The following is a 23,455-nucleotide window of genomic DNA, read 5'->3' as shown; positions in this document are numbered from 1 at the left end:
TCAATGCATCTACGGTATTCATGCTCTCACCCAGAAGAATACGAAATTGCTTACTTTAGCCAGTCCAACTGTGTTTATGCTTAAAGAGTGATATTCACCATACTGTATGTGTGTGGGGTACAGTATGTACTTGGTTTGTTTTAACGTCACACAGAGCATTGATTTGCTCATTCTTATTCATGGTCATACACCAGAGCTGATCTACAGCCTGAACACTATCGACTGTTGTGCAGATAAGTCTTTTGTCATTTCCTGCCACGATTGGCTATAGCAAGGAAGAAGAAAAAAAAAAAAAAGACCTGCACATACAGAATCTACTCCTGACCTTCGAAGGTGTTTAAGTATTCAAACACTTTAATTATTTAATCCAACTTGAATGCATGTGTGAGAAACATAAGCCTGATTAGAAACTCCTCTTACCTCCTGCAGATATTCTTAAACACACTTAGGAAGTATAAAATAAAACCAAAACATTTCTAGGTACCTGACCTTTCTATGTTCACTCATTTAACACTGATCTATGGTCAACAAGACTTTACCTGGGTTCAAAGATATAAAAAAAATATACAGCTAAAGTAAAAAAATACAAAAAAATGCTGTCCCTTTTACTCAAACTTGGCTAGCGTCACTTGCCGTGTTGCCAGATCAGGCAGGATCCCCCGTGACGGAGCTATTTTTATTCACCTTGAGCTGATACAGAATGGCCTTCTGCTTGTAGCAATCATTTGTCAGAGTCTCATTTCAAGGCTGGCTTTGCACTGAGCATCCAATGACATGCAAGCTCCTTGTCACACACTTATGTTCACCGTAACGGCTAATCGTTCTCTTCATTGTCAATCTACGCAAAAGATTGTATTGTTTATGCCGTGTGTGTGTGTGTGTGTGTGTGTGTGTGTGTGTGTGTGTGTGTGTGTGTGTGTGTGTGTGTGTGTGTGTGTGTGTGTGTGTGTGTGTGTGTGTGTGTGTGTGGCTTCAGAGAGTTTGCATGGAGGGACCCAGAGTTGCCAGAAGTGATTCACATGCTGCAGCATCAGTTCCCCTCTGTGCAGGCCAACGCCGCAGCTTACCTACAGCACCTGTGTTTTGGAGATAACCGCACTAAGACAGAGGTAACACACACACACACACACACACACACACACAAACACACACACACACACACACTTACTTGAAGTGAATACTAAGCAACATTGAAGTATAACTCAGTTATACTAATAACAAATGAATGCTACATTCAAAAACACGCACTATGTTCAGCTATGTCTACACACACACACACACACACACACGGAAAACAGGATCTTTTCTTATCTTTTTATCCGTATGTACCCTGAGTTTCTTCTGTGTATGTTTGTGCATTTAAATCTATGCTTAAAGATGTCTGGTCTCCACCCTGCTGAGAGGGTTCAGAGTGTGCAGTGGAAGTCTGACTCCACCCTGAGCTTTAGAGATTTGCTCAGCCAGACCTCAGCATATTGCTTTCTTTTTTCTTTTTTCCAGAGCTCCACACATGCCTTTCTTTCACTCGGAAACATTCTCTCTCTCTCTCACTCTCTCTCACACACACTCCTTCTTTCTCTTGCTCTCTTGCTCTCTCTTTCCCTCTCTCTCTCTTTCTGTCTCTCTCGGTCACTCTCTCTCTCGCTCTTTCTCTCACTCTTGCTCTTTCTCTCACTCTTTCTCTCTCTCGCCCTCTCTCTCTCTCTCTCTCTCACTTTCTTTCCCTTTCTCTCTTTTGCTCTTTCTCTCGCGTGCTCTCACTCTGTCTCTCTCTTTCTTTTTCACTCTCTGTGTCTCTCTCTCTCGCCTTCTCTCTCTCTCTCTTTCGTGCACTCACTCACTGTGCCTACGTAAATTACACACACTTTTTCTTTCTTTCACTGATCTGATTTATATGCTGTATTTGTTCTCCTGATTCCAAATATCACAGATAAATACACAATTTCCAAACATCAGCCTTTACTCAGTAGGATTGTTCTGCTCGAGAGCTCCGCGTGTTCTGAGAAAAAGACCAGATGTTTGGATAGCGATTATCTTCACACGGCAAAGTGTTCGGGGCAAAGTGTTCATGGCGTTTATCTCTAACAGTGCTCCTGGGGATCCGCACTCCAAACCCAAATTAAACATCCTCTAGCATTCAGTTACTCCTCCAGACCTTCGTAGATCTCTTGACCTTGATTAACTCGATCAAGCTGCTCAGATTGAGGTCGCAGTAAGCGAAGCTCCTCAGGCACGCAGTTTGTCTGATTCTGGTTCATGTGTGAGGTCAGTTTAGATTACAGCCACAGCGTTAAAATTCCTTTCTTAATTTTAGCTAAATGATGCACACACTGTAAAGAGGACTCTAACTGGAAGTCTAACTGAATAACAAATCTCTCTGTACTTTAATAACGCAGGCCCCAGGCTTAGTTTAGTCAACACTCTTCTGCTGCATTGGACTTGCCTCGGAAGCAGGAAGTTGGAGCCCAGAATTGTCATTTTTGCCATTTTGTCATTGTCATCCTACCAAATAAGGAAAAATAAAACATTGACTACTTTGTGTTTGACTTCGGTTACCAACGAGTGTGAACAGTGTTGTGGATTAAATAACTTTGATCATTTAAAGCAAATACTTTACCTTACAGTTCATTTTAAAGTGCCACATGTTTACTGTTGGTGCTCTGATTTGATGCCACTCGCTGAGGAAATCCTTCCTCGTTGAGGCAGTTTCTTTGTTTTTGCATACTTTTCATACTTTCCCCTTTAATTAAATGCACCATTAAAAAAAACTAAATGAAATAAAAACAAATCAGATCGTAATAAGAGTCGGGCAGTTTCTCCCACTAAGCTCTCAAAGGTTATTAAAAGAAAAAAACCCACAACTCACATAAAAGCTATGAATGAAGCGATGATTTATTTTTTTTCAAGATTGTACAAAGAAATTTTTGCTGACATGGTTCAGCTAAAGAGATAAAACTGACTCCAGTTTAGAGAATGGTTTAACACACGCACTACATTATAGCTTTATATAATAACACTGTTTAGTAACAAAGATTCATTAACACTTTTGTTTTCAAGCCTATTAGTCGAAAACAGGCAGCTGATTAAATTAAATTAATTACTGAAGTGTATTTATAAAGAACAAAGTGTAGAGGCCGTGAACATCAGCAGTAAGTACTATGTATTCATGTCACTCTATATCACCAGATCACGAGGACGTTAGGCCGCTATTATCGAACAGATTTTAAAGCTTCAGATTTATTAGTTTCCGATTTCTCTGATATTTAGCTCATCGTTCATCGGATTTCTGAACCCTGCTCTCTCGTTCATCTGTACTCACGTGTTCCAGTAGAAAGTGTTAAACCTGCTTTAGTACCGGTTCGATTCTGTTAAATCTCAAGCGTCCCCCATTGCTCCGTCAGGTGTGTCGGCTAGGTGGGATCAAGCACCTGGTCGATCTGCTGGACCACAAGGTCGTGGAGGTGCAGAGGAATGCGAGCGGCGCTCTGAGGAATCTGGTGTACGGAAAAGCCACCGATGACAACAAGATCGCTGTGAGAAACGCCGGGGGCGTGCCGGCTCTGCTTCGCCTACTGAGGAAGACTGTGGACGCAGAAGTGCGAGAGATCATCACAGGTGAGAGAGAGAATGAAAGAACTTTATGGGTTAAATGCTGTTTTCACGTACGCGTAGACTCTGTGTGCTCAGGATCAGAGCTGTGTTTGGTGGTTTGGTTTATTTGAGTAAACGTGTAAACGTTTGTGCACCATCAGCTCACGTCCCCCATCTGCAGCGAAGCATGCGGTCTGTCTTTCCACTTAACAGTTCAGTGTTCATCCTGCCATCTGCCACAAACTCATTATAAATCACACACTGTAACCAACAAGCAACTCACTCAACCCTCTGTCCCTAGACACCATTAGCACTCTCCACTTTTGAAATGGAGCTCTACAGAAAAAAGTGCATCATGGGAACTCTGTATCTCTAACACTAACCAACAGCAATACATTGTATGACTTCAGGTGTGTTATGGACGTTGCATGTAAACTTAACCATATAAAAGGTTTGAGCATAAGAAAAGTCGGATTTATACGAAAAATGTGTCAGTTCCAAAAGTTCTTTATTCTGATTGGTCAGAAGATGTTTCTATAACTGTACAGCTCAGACGTTTGTTCCAGCGGTAACATGAACAATAGGTCTATATGAATGCATTATCGTTTCTATAGTAACAGCTCATACATAGAGACTTGTACAGTAGACGGTCCATGTGAGATTAACAATAAGCAGATTTAAAAATGGCTTTCTTTTGTTCATTATTTATTTATTTATTATTCTTTTTGCTGTTCTTGTTAATAGGCATTTTATTGAACAGTTATGGAAGGAATCTCAGGTGTCAATGCAATGTAACAGTCACACTGTGTTTGTCTTTAGGTAAAATGACAAACATTCTCTCTCTCACTCTCTCTCTCTCGTGCTCTTTCTCTCACTCTCTCGCGCTCTTTCTTTCTCTCTCTCTTTCTCTTTCTCTTGTTCTCTTTTTCTCTCTTGCTCTCTCTCTTGCTCTTTCTCTCACTCTTTCTCTCGCTCTCTCACTTTTTTCTCTCTCTCTCTTTCTCTTGCTCTCTCTCTTTCTCTCGCTCTCTTTCTCTCTCTCTCTCCCTCTCTCTCTCCCTCTCTCTCACTCTTTCTCACTTTCTCTTGCTCTTTCTCTTGCTCTCTCTCTCTTTCTCTCGCTCTCTCTCTTTCTCTCTATCTCTCTCTCACTCCTTCAGTAATAAAATTTAAAAAAACAACACACATTATTTGGCAAATCGCCCTGGCAGAATTAGCCCACTATAGATCACATGGTATTGCTTACATGGTTGTGTGTGCTGTACTGTGCGTGTAGGCCATGTAGCAGCACCCGCTGTTACTTCCATCCATCACAGGAGGGAGAAATGTCAATAGTGTTAAAGCATGTTAAAAAAGGTAGAAGTGTGTATTCATTAAAACATACTCTTCTTCTTCCACTGACTTAAAAAGCTACAATTTAAATGCTTTGCTTTAAGAAGCATCAATGTCACAGCCTCACTCGTAGACATCATAGTCTTGCCTTGATCATATTGCTCATGCTCACCGGGTTACCGAGTTCCTGACAAGATCAGATTTTCTGCAGATTGTCACCTTACTGTATTTTGGACATTAAACATTGTCTGTTATTGACCAGATGGCTTCACCCTGGTGTGTGATTCGACCACACACACACACACACATATTGCTGACCGTCTGACCTGCTGCTTTCTTCTGCAAGGTCTAACGATCTATTTCAGCACAGTGGGATCCAGCGCCCTCACCGGTATGTCTGAGTCATTAGTATCTAAATCAGACCTCCGCTGCCGTCCTCGGTGCTAAACCCGGTTCTGTTTGTGTTACGTAAGGCTATGCGATATGCCAGGGTCTCAGACGTGCCAAAATTGGCTGCGGTACCTGTATCGTCACACGGCTTGCATGAGAGTTTGTGCGAGAGGACACGTGGGACAAAACTTCTTGAAGCACTAGGCAGTGTCCTCTGTGCGAGAGCACAAAATGAAACACACTCACACCCACTTGCAGATCTCTAGTGCTTTAAGCACTGCCTCACCCTGCAGTGCAGCAGATGCTGAATTTGTAGAATCGTGACCTGTCGAGTGCGTGCGTGTGTGTGTGTGTGTGTGTGTGTGTGTGTGTGTGTGTGTGTGTGTGTGTGTGTGTGTGTGTGCACGCGCATGCGATTTTAGGCACAGTCAGTATCACTTGGGAGTGGAGGATTATTAATCACCTGCTTCAGCATACATGGCTGCCTCCCTTGAGTCTGAAGTGTGTGTGTGTGTGTGTGTGTGTGTGTGTGTGTGTGTGTGTGTGTGTGTGTGTGTGTGTGTGTGTGTGTGTGTGTGTGTGTGTGTGTGTTTATTTGGATTTTCTTTGAGAATTAATTCACTAGGGTTATTGGTAAGCAATCGTAGCACCACAGCCACACACACACACAATAGTTTATAACTTACCAAGAAAAAAAACAAGTAGATTATTCTTCATTCCGACATGAGATCTGTAGCATGGTGTTTTATTTGTAATTATTTTAATAATGATAATAACTGCTGTAAAAAGTAGGATTATATTTATTTACTAGGCATTTTTATTGTCTGAACAACACCATTGATTTGTAGAAAGCCTCCTACATGCAGGATCCAAGACAAAGTGACATGTCTGTCTTTCTTTGCTAATTCTCTCCCTCTCTATACCGGATGTCTAACAGAGATCTGTCCTCTGCTCCAGCAGCTCTCATTAACTCTGAAGTGATTAGTTCTGACACCAGTGTGTGTCACGTCGTTCAGCTAATTGGTGGATGACGGCGCCATTTCCTGCAATTACACGAGGGCAAGAACCCCATTGTCATCTTAGGATCATTTTAGCCAATCAGTTCAGAGAACACATTCAGACGCAGCCAATCGCTGGGCTTCTCCGCTGTGAGTTAATTAGGATTGACGCATTATAGACTGAGACACTTTTCTCTTGTATGTTTGTCTGTTTTTGGGGCTTCACGGTTCACAGACTGAAACTCTCAACTGATTGTCCAACCGATTCCACTGCGATCGTCATTGTGACAGTCTGCGCAGTGTTGAGTCAGCAATTTCATCTTAATTTATCGCCTGTGACGGCTGTGTAATAGAGAGTGTGTTATTGACAGTCGGTTGTATAAGACAGACATGCTGAGGAAAGCATTTCAGGGTTTCCTGAACTTTTGTGACAGCTGCTGGAGAGTGTGACATGTAGCCTGGCCTTGACAGACAAGACCTGTGTGTGTGTGTGTGTGTGTGTGTGTGTGTGTGTGTGTGTGTGTGTGTGTGTGTGTGTGTGTGTGTGTGTGTGAGTGTGAGTGTGAGTGTGAGTGTGAGTGTGAGTGTGAGTGTGTGTGTGTGTGTGTGTGTGTGTGTGTGTGTGTGTGTGTGTGTGTTTCCAACATTTCAATCAGGAGATATAGGTCTTCATGCTCCACTCTAATTTCCAATAGGAACCATGTGATGAGGCTGAGACATGCATTTACACAACCACAGGACAACCGATAATGTTTCATAAGTGTACGTCTCTCCATTATGACACAAACACACACACACACACACACACCTGTTTAGTCACGCAAACTTTGTGATAGAGGAAAGGTATTTGCTTTGGGGACCGGGATATCAAGCATCCTTCACTGTAACTAACAGTCACATAGGCCACGTCTCCTTCGCTCTCTAGGCTACACTCTAACACCAGCATCTTACTTGGTTTTATTCATGCTGCCTTTTTCTCAGCTGTGTTCTCTGTCTCCTGAGACATAGGGACTGTTTGCCCCCTTCATGAACTCATAGTCCAGCGCATGAGGATATGTTAGTTTGGGTAACGCCCTTTGCATGTCATCATTCCTCTCCTTTCCTCAGTTCCAACCTTAGCTCACATCTCTTTAGAGTTCAAGACGACAGACACAGAAGTTCTCCAGTCCACTGAACAGACATGAACGTCATCGTTCCTTCCAAAACACACCATCACCTTTTATTCCCATGCTCATGTTCTCTCTCTCCCTCTCTCTCTCTCCCTCTCTCTCACTCTGTCTCTCTCTCTCCCTCCCTCCCTCTCTCTGTCTCTCTCACTCTCTCTCTCTGTCTTTCTCTTTCTTTCTCTCTGTTTCTTTCTTTTTGCATCTTAATCTCTCGCTATATTATTTCACTTACATTCAGTTCATTTATTCGCAGTACATGACAAACGGAAATTAGAAAAGCCTATGCTAACAAATTAGGTGAACGATGTCTGCATTAGAGTGAAGAAATTGAAGAAATTTACAATTCTATCACAGTGCAAGTGGAAATATGAAGATTCGATGTGACTCAGTGTTTTCTGGAGTGAAATGTGAATGTCTGCTGTCATTTTACTCAGTGAAGCTGTATGACGTTTCATAAAGGAACGGATTGCAGAAACAAAATCATGTTCACACACACACACACACACACACACACACACACACACACTCACACACACATTCACACATGGTGCAAGCTTTTTGTCTGTCAGAGCCCATTAATTGAAAGAATTTTACGAGACACAAACCAGAGCAATGCCTCTGAACAGGATTTAAGAGCTCACCAGGGAGCCATCAGAAGAAATTCCCTGCCCACACACACACACACACACATCACTGCTGAATTTATAGTGCTTCACCTAAATAAAGAGTTTTGTCTCGTGTCAACCAATTTGTAACTCCATGTCCTGCTGATTTATTTATTTATTTATTTTATGGCTGCCAGTTCAACAAGCACAGACATTTCTTCTTGTCCAAGTCTAAAAGTTGATGCATGTAAACGTGTTCATGATGACATTATGTTCATGATGACATTATGTTGTTGGATCACAAAGAACCTACATAACTCATTACAGGGCTAATAAAATACAATCACAAGAAAGATTCAGGTCTGGGTGTGTACGTGCCTTTTGGAAATTGGTGCATGTGTCCCTCTGTTGTTGTTGTTGTTGTTGTTGTTGTTTTATTTATGTTGACACATAATTGTAGAATATATGAAAATTAAATATGTTATACATGCTTTGTGAGCACTTGATGTCCTGCATATAACAGATGTGTAAAACAAAAGTGTATCAATGTTTGAGATCAACTCTGTGTGTGTGTGTGTGTGTGTGTGTGTGTGTGTGTGTGTGTGTGTGTGTGTGTTTACACATTTACAAAACATACATACACTTTGTATTTAAACATGGTGTGAGTGATCTGTGGTTTCCATAGTATCGTCAGTGACAGTAGCTTATCTCCATAAGACTGAGCTGATAGAGAGAGCTTCACACACTGGATATTCCAAATCAGGTCAAGGCAACACACGCTTGATCCGCCTCATTTCCGGCCGCAATGAACAGGCGCTCATGAAGAGTGAGGTGATAGAGAGGGACACGATTGGGTGCCTCTAGTTTTTTTTCTATTGCCTCCTAACACATCCTAGTCAGCCTTGAGCTGACACCTCTGATTTAATCGCTTGATCAAGATTGTGTGTGTGTGTGTGTGTGTGTGTGTGTGTGTGTGTGCGCACCTCCACATGCCTCATTGTTCTGTAAAGAGCTTGATAACCTCAGACAGGGAGCCTAATCTAACCTTTACAAGTGCTTTATATATGGTCAGTTTTTCACTTGGTCTCTCTCTCTCTGTCTCTCTCTCTCTCTCTCTCTCTCTCTCTCTCTCTCTCTCTCTCTCTCTCTCTCTCTCTCTCTGCAGGGGTCTTATGGAATTTGTCCTCCTGTGACGCAGTTAAGATGACAATCGTCCGCGATGCCTTAACAACTCTGACCAACACTGTGATCATTCCCCACTCGGGCTGGAGCAGCTCATCCTACGACGACGACCACAAGCTGAAATTTCATTCGTCACTTGTGCTGCGCAACACCACCGGTTGCCTGAGGTAAAAAACAGCACTGCATCTCCCCCTGATGGAGGAGGAGGGTCTCACACACACACACACACACACACACACACACACACCCTGCAGAATAACATTTATCTCGGGCTGCTCTCGAGGAAATGTTACTATATTCTGCTTTACTCCAGATGGGGTTGGTCAGCGAAGACGAAGCTAATGTATGGAATTTAACCAGCAAACAACCCACGTGTCCTGATCACACACTCACATGATCATTTTCCTCATTAATAATTACTTTTTAAACCGTTTCTTACATTCTGTGTTATCTAAACTGTAGCTGAGATGAGATTTAGTTTTCCTGTTAGCCTTAGCGCAGAACTAAAGAAGCAAGACACCGAACGTTACTTGGCTCAATGACTGCATTTGTATTAAATAGTTAATTGAGTATGAAACTTTTATTTATTTATTTGTTTGTTTGTTTGTTTGTTGGGGGGGTGTTATTTATTTAGTACACAAACTAAAACAAAACTTTCTTTCTTGTCAAGGATGTTCCATACATTCTACTCATGATATTGCTAGTACACACACACGCGCTCACACACAGTCTTTTGTGTATGTGTGGTGTGAGCTTTCATCATTTCATATCAACTCAGATATGAAATTGTGGTAAGGTGATGACCCCTGGGGTGCTTGTTGCCATAGGAACCTGAGCTCAGCAGGAGAGGAGGCCAGGAAGCAGATGCGTTGCTGCGAAGGGCTCGTAGACTCGCTGCTCTACGTCATTAAAGCCTGCGTGAGCACCGCCGACTTCGACAGCAAGGTACACACACTTCTCACGTGTACACACACCTGTTGATATCCTAATACATTTATAAAGAGGAGAACGTTATGACTCGGAGTTGTATTGAGGTAAATTAAACGCTAAATTAAACTTCGTTCTGCTAAAAGGTAAGTATTTTCATTAAAAAGTTTTAAAATAGAGTTTTGGTGAGTATATGTATATAGCGGAAGGCAATTCAGTGGAATAAATAGCGTTAATCCCACATACAATTTATTTTTGTCAGTGAAACCCTTTTTCAGCATTGACCCATATACATGCTCTCTATAGAACACATCCTACTGCATTGGCGCACACACATACACACACACTGCAGAGAGGAAAAACGTTCTGGGATCTAAAATGTAAGCTTTAGCAGTCAAGCATGCTATCGTTGTGTCCTGCATCTCTGTTTCTGCATTAGCACTGAACTCGATCCCCATCCTTCTCACCACACTCAGCATTGTTGGATTAAGTCACTCGTTTCGGTCTTGCTGTTCAAAGCTCATTCATTCACGGGGAGCCTGTGCCTATCTCAGGCGTCATCGGGCATCAAGGCAGGATACACCCTGGACGGAGTGCCAACCCATCGCAGGGCACACACACACTCACACACTACGGACAATTTTCCAGAGATGCCAATCAACCTACCATGCATGTCTTTGGACCGGGAGAGGAAACCGGAGTACCCGGAGGAAACCCCCGAGGCACGGGGAGAACATGCAAACTCCACAACACACAAGGCGGGGGCGGGAATCGAACCCTGAACCTGGAGGTGTGAGACAAATGTGCTAGCCACTAAACCACCGTGCCCCCGCTGTTCAAAGCTGCTTCTCTAAAATATGAGAGGATTTTTTTTTTTTTTGTGAACGTGAAGTCAATCACTGTTTCAGTGAAGGCAGAAGACATTTATCTTATTTTCTATTGACCTCATCCCATCTGTCATCGGTTTATGGGTCATGGGTGAAGACAGCGGTGTTGTTTGTCGCTGATTGCTTATGCACACGGAATAAAAAGTACAGTAAATAGTCTAGATGTGTGATTGTGTGAGTGAATGAGTGTGTGTGTGTGTGTGTGTGTGTGTGTGTGTGTGTGTGTGTGTGTGTGTGTGTGTGTGTGTGTGTGCCCTGCAATGGGTTGGCACTCCGTCCAGGGTGTATCCTGACTCGATGCCCGATGACGCCTGAGATAGGCACAGGCTCCCCGTGACCCGAGAAGTTCGGATAAGCGGTAGAAAATGAATGAATGAATAAATAGTCTAGACGCTATAGTTTTGCGGTCAAAAGCAACAGGGTGTTATTGTACCGTAAAACCTGATATTTTCTAATCATACAGAAAGCTAAGAGAGGATATTAGTACCCTCATGAAGATCCTTACAGTATATTTGTGTTTCATTACATTACTGTCATATAACAATAACCAGTAAAACGGATTGGTTTTAATTTTGTGACAGTGTTATTGTCTTGTCATTATAGATTTGATAACCTTTTACAAACCTTTCTCACTTTTCCAGACCAAAGACCATTCCATTCCATATTGCTTAAAGAGCATCTCAAGAGCCTCACCTTCCCATCTCTTTCTTCTCTCTCCTTTCTTATTTTCTCTGTCAGATTGTGGAGAACTGTATTTGCACTCTGAGGAACCTCTCGTACCGGTTGGAGCTGGAGATGCCGCCTTCACGGCTGATAGACAATCAGGAGACGGACGGGTTGCTGGGGACGGAGTCTCCCAGCAAAGAGGCAGACTACAGCTGCTGGGGGAGGAAGAGGAAGAAAAAGAGGAAGAGTGTACAAGAGGAGCAAGTGAGCCACAAGACACTTGGTGTTCTCGTACACCCTCGTTGTACATTTCAAATTAAGCACTGTTGAATGAGCAAGAGCAGAGTTGTAGGCATTGTAGAAACTACAAGCTGATAAAAGTTATTTATAAAGCATTTTAACCCTTAAAAATAGTTATATATAGTTAAATAGGAGGAGTGAGGAAGACTTTTAAGAGGCTTAACAGTTTCTTTATCAGAGGAGAAAATATCCAAAAGGTGAAGAGGGAGAAGAAATGTGTTGTGTACAATATTTAATAACGATACAGAGTTAATACGATGACACAGATTAGATTGTGTAGGGAATATTTTTGTGACCAATCATATTAGAGATAACATCTCTGACACAGCACCATATTGCTCTAGTGATACTCCAACATCTCTGAAACAGAGCTGAAACACTATAGTGGCAGAAATGATATAATTTGTCTGTATTACATTTCTGCTCTGTGTCGGAGATGTTTACGTTTACATTACATTTATAACATACAGATATTAGCGCATCTCTAATACGATCGATCACAAACGCGACCCCTACACAATATAGTCTCAAATATCTTAACATAGAGACAAAGTGAAGGCTTATAATAGACCATAATTTAAAAGCATGCCTGTTTTTATTTGGACAAACAATCAGTTTATTCAAAAAAGGTTAACAGGTAGTAACGGGTAAAAGTAACCTAGTAACAGGGTTTAGCCCCGCCTCCTCTCTAAGATAAACGTTGTTGTATTTGTCTTGCTCAGAGTTGCTGAGTTTGGTCCTGAATCACTCTTAAGATAAGATTCCTAGTTAAAATGTTTAAGCTAAATTAGGAGCTCTCTGAGATCGTTCTTAGTATCTTTATGAATACAGGCCCAGGTCTGCTAAAAAGAAATGAATATTAAATGACATTTCAGACAATATGTCCAAATGTTCTGTTTATTTTTGCTCGAGAAGATCTCATAGAACAAACGCTCCTTTATAGCATGTCTTCTAGCTCTCTAGTTAGCTCACACCGATTCGTACACTCTTGATGTAGGCGTCAAATTGGTGTCCCTTCTTTCTGTTTATCTTCATCTGGTGATATTTATATCAAAAGTTATACTCAGGAAAATATTGCAAGCCCACCGATAACTCTACTGTAGTTAGCTGTTTTGAACCAGGAAAGGGAATTTAACATGGCGAACACAAACAAGTGGAGTGATACACAGTGACACATCCCAGTGCTGTTAATCTTAATATAAGGTGTCTCAGAACGCTGCTCAACGAAGCAGATTAGCGGACCAGAACTAACCGTTGTATAATGTGTCTTTTTCTTTGGATTTTCCGATTTTGGTAAAGTTCAACAGCAATCAGTGTCAGTAACGATCAACTTGTTCAAGCTGAAAAAAACTTTTACTTTATTTGGAAGATGGATTCGCTTAGATGCAGCCAGTCGATGTATTCAAGAATAACAGTTTTAGTAGATTTCTGCCTTTATACTACAACTTTATACTACCTATATACAGTAGTTTATGCAGCCCACAGCAAAAAAAACTTTGAACATGCCCATAAAACATCCCCACACATGACTTCTAATATCCTAGAAAGACATCATGACACCATTCAGATTATATCTGCTATTTATATCTATTTTTCCAGTGTCATATTTTTTTCTAATAGGTGTTAAGGATTTGCTCTTAATATATTATGTGTTTGGTGTCTTGTTCAGTGGGACGGTGTGGGGCCGATCCCTGGGTTCTCTAAGTCTCCTAAAGGCGCTGAGATGCTGTGGCACCCTGCAGTAGTGAAGCCTTACCTCACGCTACTGGCCGAGAGCTCCAACCCCGCAACACTAGAGGGCGCTGCCGGCTCACTGCAGAACCTTTCAGCTGGCAACTGGAAGGTACATTGTGTATGTGCAAAGAGCATTTACCAAATACAAACAATGTGTTATAATTTATCTTGCTCCAGCATCCATAAATAAACAGTCAAGCTTTAAAACTTTAATGTGTACAGATTGTCAAGTTAATCCGTCTCTGTCCTTGTCTGTGCAGTTCTCAGCATATATCCGTGCAGCAGTGCGCAAGGAGAAAGGTCTGCCCATACTTGTGGAGCTGCTGAGGATGGATAATGACCGTGTAGTATGTTCTGTAGCCACAGCGCTCAGAAACATGGCACTGGACGTCAGGAACAAGGAGCTGATCGGTCAGAGAGAACTTCTGTCTTTGGCACCTCTTTAATAGTGTTGAGTATTGAGTAGAGCTGCTATGCATTTTAATTAACACTGACTACACATTTATGTGTGTGTGTGTGTGACAGGGAAGTATGCGATGCGGGATTTGGTGAACCGGCTGCCTGGAGGAAGCACCACTCAGCTGTCAGATGAGACAGTGGCGGCTATTTGCTGCACGCTCCATGAGGTCTCCAGCAAAAACATGGAGAACGCCAAGGCGCTCGCTGACACGGGAGGCATCGAGAAGCTCGTCAACATCACCAAGGGACGTGGAGAGAGGTCTGCTCAACTCACAAATACACAAAGGTTTAGATGCTTAAACGAATCTTGTTTGCTGCTAAATAGACAAATCGGAACGAGGCCAGTGACTGAATGTTAACATCATGGAGCTAATGAACCTATCGCCAACTCTTTAGAAGATGTAGATGATGATTGATCGGTCCTTTGTTCGGCTGTGCTCTAGATACTCGATGAAGGTGGTGAAGGCTGCAGCACAGGTGCTCAACACACTGTGGCAGTACAGAGACCTGCGTACTATATACAAGAAGGTGAGTCGCACCATAACCTGAACATGGCTTTCAGTTCCAACAAATAAATGATATTAGTGTATGATATTTGTAGAAATAAGAAGTGTACGTCCAGTGCGTATGGACATTATAATGTATTCATAAGCATTGACTCTTTTATTGAGCAGTAACAGATTGGCATGTGGGCTTTGTAGAAGAGAGAAGAATTGTGTGATGTAATGTGGTGATAATTTGCTTAATGAAAAAAAGCAGTGCTGGGGTTTAAGAAACAAAAATAACTAAAACTGGCAGATACTTAAATCTTATAGTCATAATGGTAACAGCATTGTTCTCCCTTCTCTCGGTATTAGTCAAGGTTCAAGGCACTGGACCTATTTTATGACATCAGGAAATGAGGGTATAAAGATGCTTCCTGAAATATTGAGAAAGTCTCTGTTTCAAAATGGAAGCGCATGAACTTAGTACTGCATTCAGCTAAAACAGAAACTCGTATAACACGATCGAGCAATTGTGAGGCTACTTTAGGTTTGTCTTCACCCAAAAGAGCTCAGTAACACAGCATTGAATTTTTTATAAGGCTATAATAACATGCCTTTGTTTATGGCGTGTATGTGCATCCTCCGTTATGTGAATACATCTGTGTCTATGGGTTTAAGCAGTGAGCAAGAGTGAGTGCGAGAGCGAATGTGTGTGCATGCGTGTGCGTGCGTGTGTGTGTGTGTAAGGCTCTGATATATGTTACTTGTTTGCTGTTTGGTAGGATGGCTGGAATCAGAATCACTTCTTGACTCCTGTGTCCACGCTGGAGAGAGACCGCTTCAAATCTCAACCCACATTACCTTCAAACTCCCTGCAGATGTCTCCAGTCAATAAAACAGGTGTGTGTGCATGTGTGTGCATGTGTGTGCATGTGTGTGTGTGTGAGAGAGAGAGAGAAAGAGAGAAAGAGAGACAGAGTTAGGGGAATACTGTGCAGTGATGAGGAAATCAAACGCAAACATATGCTGTTTAAAACGGTCTATAAAAGACTCTTTATAGATAAACTTTTAATGTTTGTGCTTTGCAACATGGGAGAAAATCCACAAAACAAGCTCACTTTATCCTCAGCAGTGACAGTAACTGCATGTGTTTAATCAGTAAAGAAACAGAACATGTTTTTTTCTTTTTCCCTGCAGCGGGTAGCACCACCTCATCTCCAGCCGTGTTGGGGATTAAAGAGCAGCGCTCTGATTACCAGAGGACACAGCCACCTATGCAATTTTATAACTACCAAGGAGACAGCAGTGTGCAAAAAGCCCCATACACAGGTAAATAAAAAGCAGCTCAAAACATCAAGCACTAGCAGATTAATTCTGTCAGGATATAAAGTTGTCTCAGCGCTAAGATTAGATTAGTTCCTGGAAGGATTTTTCAAGCGTTCGAGTGATTTAATCAGGCATAACATCAGATATGAGCTACAACAATAGCTTCTGACAGCACTCTTGTTTCTGTCTCTAATAAGCCTCGGTTTATTTTAGTAAATGGCAAGTCGCTCTAGCTCAGAGACTATAAACCACCAAGAACAGGCTTCACACACGGTTTCTGGATTTAACTCAATAAGTGTCTTAAATAAGTGTCTTTAGTCTTAAAACAAGTTTACAAGTAAACATACAAATAATTTCTCTCGACATGCACGGAACACACAACACTACTTTTACGTTATTTACTCAAAACACATACTTAATTATATTTCAATTTGCACGTTTATATTTCAATTTGCACATTTTTCCACTGTACATACAACCATCTATATTATATATGTGTTCGTGTCTTGTCAATGCCATTCTGTTTACACTGTGGAGCTTCTGTTCTAGAACAAATTCCTCGTATGTGAGAACATACCTGGCAATAAAGACCTTTCTGATTCTGATTTAGTCTTAAAGTACCATTTCTGCTGTTCATATTAATTTACCTCAGCTCATGCAATCCCTCAAAGCACTTTATCCCGTAACATCTTTACTATGATCGTTAATAAGAATAAGAATTTTCTTGTCAGACAATATTTTCATGAATATAACTTTTGACCTAAAATATGAAAGCTTATCAGATGAAGATAAAAGGGAAGAAAGGAAGACACGTTTAAAAAGAAGCACATTTATTGGAAAGAGACAGCCTAGTTAACTGCTCCATAGAGGATGTATTGGAAGTGCATGAAGATGCCAGACACAAACAGCTATGCTGTTAAACTGCTGTACAGCTTGTAATCAGATGAACTTTAGATGGTTTACTGTACGGAAGGTAAACAGATCCACCTAAAACTCATCACCTACTGAGTGGGGTAAATAATAAACACAGTTCTGGTGTCATCTGCTGTCTATTTCAGGTTCGGTGAAATCGTCTCCGTTTTATGTCAGCTCTTACTCCTCACCCAACAGAGAAGATGCCAGGCGAGGCCAGGTGAATCCCACACACACACACACACACACACACACACAGAACTGTGTTTATTTCACATCAATACCTTTATGGCTGATGCTAACAGAAATGTAGCGAGGTTAATTATCAGGATGTCTTGAATAGCACACGCTGAGTCTTAGGTTGAGGATAAGTTTGATGTTCCTCCACCAGGGGGCAGTAATCTACTGTGGACTGATGCTGTGCTGACAAACAGGAGATGATTGTCCTGATCCAGTGCATTTATGTATCATGGGTCAGTCTTTATGTTTGGGTAGAGTAGAGCCTGGGTTCCTTCACATTCATTTATTTGCTCTAAGTACTGCGAAAGACTCAAGATGTGACCGTGATCTCAGACTTTTGAATCGTGCTGTATATTAAAATTGAACAGGCCAGAATATTTACATTACTCTAATATCAGAAACTCCTATGAGCTTTATAAGGACCGAGATCATTTCAGGGCTCTGTCTAGAATTATGTATTATGTGAGATGTGAAATGTGAGACCTCCAGAATTTCAACACATGGGAGGAGAGTTAAAGAGGAAACAAATTTATGTATATGAATTGAGCCTAGCTTTATATAATAAGCATATATTACATTGTCTTCTTCTCTTTTTTTTGTGCAGCAGCACATATATTACACAGATGAGACTGGTCAGAGGGGCTACGAGCCGTATCGGGCGTACATGCAGTCCTCACAGGGGTATGATGACCCGTACCTGGAGGAGACGGTGCAGTACTCGACTACAGACTACCCCACGCAGCCTCACACACTCAAAGCCACCACCAACTACGTGGACTTTTACTCCAGCACACGCAGAGCCTCATACCGCACTGATCAGTACCCGGGATCACCAGACTCCTGGGTATAGAGAAACAAAATATGAACCGACAGCACCCTCAGAACTGTGTCTGATATCAACACCGATGGATTCTGAATGTGGCTGATAGGAAGGATGAAAAGAGCGAACGTTTAGCCAAAGAAGGAAAAGAAGCAAAGTGTGTGTTTTATCCGTGGAAGAAGAAAGGAATTAGAATTAAGTGTGTGTGAGTTTGTGTCTTGTGTAGACCAGAGTTCTGCTCTGATTTTATTTTCTTATGGCAGCGCAGGTGACGGTGGCTTGAGGAAGAAGCGTGCAAGGTGCAGAAAGTTTTGCGTCAGAGAATCAGACCGGAAATTGTGGATGAACTTAAGACTGAAAATAATCATGAAATCATGAACTTGTACCTGTAAAAAGACAAAAGAAATAATAATATTAATAATGATGAATAATGATCTTATGACATTAGCTAAAACAGAGGGAACAAAACTGTGTACGTACTTCTCATCAGGATTGTGAATGCCTCTGAGTCTTGTACATTTCCTTCAGAACACTGTAAATATAAAAAAGGAAAGAAAATGCAGTGCCACATTAAAGAGATGTAGAAATCTATAAATATACAGAGCTAAATGCAGAAGGCTGCAAGCCTGGCACCATGATACTACAGTCTATCTGAAGTAATAAAAATTCATCTTTGTTTTTTATAAATCTCTCAGTTCTTTCTGTGTGTGTGTGTGGTTCATTAAAGGTGCAGGTTGGACTAATTTCAAAGATATCCCATGAAAGGTTTCAGGCCCAGAATTTTTCTCTATGTTAAACCTGAGCTGCTCAGATCCTCCCCTTTTCCAGAAATCCAGCTCGTAATGAAAACGATGTTTCACAAATGATCTAAGATTAGTGGAGGTGAGGAACATTTACTTTTTGTCAGTGAGTTCAGTATAGGGGCTGACAATTACAAACTGCCCCTTTAAGAATTAGGACTTCTTATTGCTCCATTTCTCGTGCTGCATACGATTCATCATTTATATTTATGAGAACTGATGCAGATTTTTATTAAAGAGCTGATACATTTTTTTTTGTCAGGTGAAGCAAGTTAGTTCTTAAAACCCTGAGGGATGCATTGAACCTGAATTAAAATTTTATGCAGATTTTCTTTCACAACAGCAGAAAGGTATTTATCATCATAAGCATGAGTAATGTAAAAGCATTTTAAAAGCTTCATGAGGTCACATTCAAATGGCCAGGACACATTTACTCACTTGTTGAATATGTCACAGAATACACCAAGTAAAATGAATCCCCAGACACCTTAAATGCGAAGTTTGCTGAACATTTCTGCATTAAGATAGAGAGATGAAAGGATTAGGTTATTTACTCTACTTTTATTTGTGCCTACAAATCATCGTCTACAAATATAAATCCATCACTAATCAAGAGCTCCCGTGTTAAAAGAGCATCTCGGTATAAAAGCATTTAAGTGATGTGACATACAGCTAAGTGTGGTGACCCATACTCAGAATTTGTTCTCTGCATTTAACCCATCCAAAGTGCGCGCGCACACACACTGTGAACACACCCCATATATGCTGCGGGACACAGGGAGCAGACGGGGAGGTTCAGTGCCTTGCTCAAGGGCACCTCAGCTGAGACTCGAACCCACAACCTTATGGTTAGGAGTCAAACTCTCTGACCATTAGGCCACGACTTCCCCCGTTCCTTCCATTTAGAAGGAACGGGGCATAGAAGCTGTTATCACCACATATACATTACAGCACAGTGGAATTCTTTTCTTCTCATATCCCAACTGAGGAGGTTGGATTGCAGGATTAGCTACAATACAGCACCACTGGAGCAGGGAGGGTTGAGGGCCTTGCTCAAGGGCCCAACAGTGGCAGCGTGGCAGTGCTGGGGCTTGAATCCTCCAAACAACAACCCAGAGCCTTAACCGCTTGAGCCACAACTGCCATTTAGTGAACTTAATGGATCTAACTGTATTGTGATCTGAAGACATTAGACACCATATGATGTTAATACAGTACACAGAAATCCACAATTTTGCTCTTTAAGGCCATTTATATGGCTGAAACAGACCAAAAGAAAATGAATAATAGAAAGGTTTGTATTCTGTGCTGCAGTAAACATAATCAAGATAACTGAAAGTCGACTGCCCATTAGTTTGTGACGGAGTCGACTCTTCGAATCGGGTATCAGTCGACTCACCCGATACCCCTTGAAGTAATTTAATCTTAAAAATAATTCTAGGCACACATATTATTTCATAGAATTATTCCAGCTATATTTAATCAAATTAGGTATAAATATATGTTCTCTGTTAGATATAAACGTCAAAGAGCTGTTTGGGAACCGAAGGAGTCGGTTCTTTTTGATGAGGATGAGTCATATGATTTGACTCGCTTATTTTCATCTCTAGTACACATCACACACTGTATACTTACTATCATTGCCATAGAAATGCATTCGACAGTTATTACTGACGTTCAGGCAACTTCCGCGTTGTACGATTGGCTACTGCGTAGTTCCGGTCGGCGCTGATTGGTCCGTTTTCGGGTGACTCCCCGCCCTCTTCGTGGTTCCTCAAAGCCTTTGACTGCTGACGAGAAAGAGGAAGTGGAGCTGAGCTTCGGGTCGATACACAGTGCTTACTTTTATTACAGTAAGGTAAGGAACATTGGTCTGGTCTCTGTGTCTAATCTTTATATACAGACATTGGTCTGGTCTCTGTGTCTAATCTTTATATACAGACATTGGTCTGGTCTCTGTGTCTAATCTTTATATACAGACATTGGTCTGGTCTCTGTGTGTCTAATCTTTATATACAGACATTGGTCTAGTCTCTGTGTCTAATCTTTATATACAGACATTGGTCTAGTCTCTGTGTCTAATCTTTATATACAGACATTGGTCTGGTCTCTGTGTCTGATCTTTATATACAGACATTGGTCTGGTCTCTGTGTCTGATCTTTATATACAGACATTGGTCTAGTCTCTGTGTCTGATCTTTATATACAGACATTGGTCTGGTCTCTGTGTCTGATCTTTATATACAGACATTGGTCTAGTCTCTGTGTGTCTAATCTTTATATACAGACATTGGTCTGGTCTCTGTGTCTAATCTTTATATACAGACATTGGTCTGGTCTCTGTGTGTCTAATCATTATATACAGACATTGGTCTAGTCTGTGTGTGTCTAATCTTTATATACAGACATTGGTCTGGTCTCTGTGTGTCTAATCTTTATATACAGACATTGGTCTGGTCTCTGTGTCTAATCTTTATATACAGACATTGGTCTGGTCTCTGTGTGTCTAATCTTTATATACAGACATTGGTCTGGTCTCTGTGTGTCTAATCTTTATATACAGACATTGGTCTGGTCTCTGTGTGTCTAATCTTTATATACAGACATTGGTCTGGTCTCTGTGTGTCTAATCTTTATATACAGACATTGGTCTGGTCTCTGTGTGTCTAATCTTTATATACAGACATTGGTCTAGTCCATAGGTCACTAACATTCGGACCGCGGTGTGATTTCTGTTCACACTTTACACTTCACACTTGACATTCTCATATTAAAAGTGTGCAATGTGAAACACCATTCTGAGACAAAACACAAAGGGTTTGAAAATACATATCCAGTCAAATCTGAAGACAGCGTCCATGAGACATCTTTCCCAGGTCTGAGGACAGTAGCCCTATACATCCTGACCATGTTTGTCTCTACATACAACTGTGAGGCAGCTTTCTCTACAATGAACATAATTAAATCTAAATACTGTTTAGGGTCACTAATACAGGGTCACTAATGAGCACCTCCACATGTGTGTGAGAGCGGTCCTGACTCCATTCAAGCCCAGGTTTAACCCTAACCCTAACCCAAGCCCAGGTTTAACCCTAACCCAAGCCCAGGTTTAACCCTAACCCAAGCCCAGGTTTAACCCTAACCCTAACCCAAGCCCAGGTTTAACCCTAACCCAAGCCCAGGTTTAACCCTAACCCAAGCCCAGGTTTAACCCTAACCCAAGCCCAGGTTTAATCCTAACCCAAGCCCAGGTTTAGCCCTAACCCAAGCCCAGGTTTAACCCTAACCCTAACCCAAGCCCAGGTTTAACCCTAACCCAAGCCCAGGTTTAACCCTAACCCAAGCCCAGGTTTAATCCTAACCCAAGCCCAGGTTTAGCCCTAACCCAAGCCCAGGTTTAACCCTAACCCAAGCCCAGGTTTAACCCTAACCCAAGCCCAGGTTTAACCCTAACCCAAGCCCAGGTTTAACCCTAACCCAAGCCCAGGTTTAATCCTAACCCAAGCCCAGGTTTAGCCCTAACCCAAGCCCAGGTTTAACCCTAACCCTAACCCAAGCCCAGGTTTAACCCTAACCCAAGCCCAGGTTTAGCCCTAACCCAAGCCCAGGTTTAACCCTAACCCAAGCCCAGGTTTAACCCTAACCCAAGCCCAGGTTTATCCCCAAAACCTAACACAATCCCAGGTTTAACCCTAACCCAACCCAAGCTTGAGCTCAGTTCTCTCACTGAGATATAAAAGGGAAAGTTAAGCACTTTATTTAAACATACACAATTTTCACAATTTATTTATTTTCTCTTATATTGAAATGTAGCCCTACTTTTATTTAATGAGAGAACTTTATACATATCTACAATCATACATGTGTTCAGTTCTATGTTACGTCACAATAAATATTGTCAAAACGTTTTCTAATCTTTATATACAGACATTGGTCTAGTCTCTGTGTGTCTAATCTTTATATACAGACATTGGTCTGGTCTCTGTGTCTAATCTTTATATACAGACATTGGTCTAGTCTGTGTGTGTCTAATCTTTATATACAGACATTGGTCTGGTCTCTGTGTCTAATCTTTATATACAGACATTGGTCTGGTCTCTGTGTCTAATCTTTATATACAGACATTGGTCTAGTCTGTGTGTGTCTAATCTTTATATACAGACATTGGTCTAGTCTGTGTGTGTCTAATCCTTATATACAGACATTGGTCTAGTCTCTGTGTGTCTAATCCTTATATACAGACATTGGTCTGGTCTCTCTGTGTCTAATCTTTATATACAGACATTGGTCTAGATTGGACAAAATGTTTTTTTATGCATTAATCTTCAGTATATCCAGCTTCATGTTGAGTCTACCTGGCGTATATGTTGGGAATAAAGTCCGAATACACTCTGGATGGTTCATCTCAAGACACACACCCACTCATATATACTAAAATTTGGGGCAAATTATTATAATCAATCCACCCACTCGCACGTGAGCTCGGGTTTAAACGGAGGAACAGGAGCCGTGACACATTCGGGTGTAACTTCTCACATCGTTTCATTATCTACACCGAACATTCCTCTTACAGCTATTAGAAACGTCCTGAATGTGGGTGACTTGATAAGTTATGTCGTACAAGACCATTATGAA

At 41.4% G+C, this 23,455-nt stretch overlaps 2 protein-coding genes and 1 long non-coding RNA gene across 22 annotated transcripts in view; 2 read left to right on the top strand and 1 right to left on the bottom strand.

The window, feature by feature from the left end:
• Positions 1-18,711, top strand: part of LOC113660846 (plakophilin-4) — a 117,064-nt gene extending 98,353 nt beyond the window's left edge. For 10 of the 19 annotated variants that reach the window (XM_047815058.1, XM_047815057.1, XM_047815054.1 and 7 more), the window contains 13 exons: positions 977-1,109; positions 3,402-3,615; positions 9,248-9,431; positions 10,092-10,209; positions 11,817-12,008; positions 13,714-13,896; positions 14,039-14,189; positions 14,304-14,523; positions 14,681-14,765; positions 15,505-15,622; positions 15,920-16,051; positions 17,107-17,180; positions 17,805-18,711. In XM_047815058.1, the coding sequence (XP_047671014.1) occupies positions 977-1,109; positions 3,402-3,615; positions 9,248-9,431; positions 10,092-10,209; positions 11,817-12,008; positions 13,714-13,896; positions 14,039-14,189; positions 14,304-14,523; positions 14,681-14,765; positions 15,505-15,622; positions 15,920-16,051; positions 17,107-17,180; positions 17,805-18,050 (2,050 nt within the window). In that variant the 3' untranslated portion in view covers positions 18,051-18,711. The remainder of the gene's footprint in view (positions 1-976; positions 1,110-3,401; positions 3,616-9,247; positions 9,432-10,091; positions 10,210-11,816; positions 12,009-13,713; positions 13,897-14,038; positions 14,190-14,303; positions 14,524-14,680; positions 14,766-15,504; positions 15,623-15,919; positions 16,052-17,106; positions 17,181-17,804) is intronic. The other 9 variants (XM_027174661.2, XM_027174665.2, XM_027174666.2 and 6 more) reach the window with 5 other exon arrangements.
• On the bottom strand, positions 18,446-20,587 carry LOC125141459. The gene is made up of 3 exons (XR_007140838.1): positions 20,456-20,587; positions 19,259-19,334; positions 18,446-18,552 (listed from the first exon to the last, which is right to left on the bottom strand). It is a non-coding gene; the product is annotated as an uncharacterized LOC125141459 (long non-coding RNA).
• The window catches only part of slc37a1 (solute carrier family 37 member 1), a 22,905-nt gene continuing 19,998 nt past the window's right edge, over positions 20,549-23,455 (top strand). The window contains exon 1 of one of the 2 annotated variants that reach the window (XM_027174682.2): positions 20,549-20,678. The gene's annotated coding sequence lies outside the window, so the exon portion shown is untranslated. The remainder of the gene's footprint in view (positions 20,679-23,455) is intronic. The other variant, XM_027174683.2, reaches the window with a different exon arrangement.

Source organism: Tachysurus fulvidraco, chromosome 6 (genome assembly GCF_022655615.1).
Source record: "Tachysurus fulvidraco isolate hzauxx_2018 chromosome 6, HZAU_PFXX_2.0, whole genome shotgun sequence".
NCBI classification, from domain to species: domain Eukaryota; kingdom Metazoa; phylum Chordata; class Actinopteri; order Siluriformes; family Bagridae; genus Tachysurus; species Tachysurus fulvidraco.
This window is presented reverse-complemented; position numbering and strand designations above follow the sequence as displayed.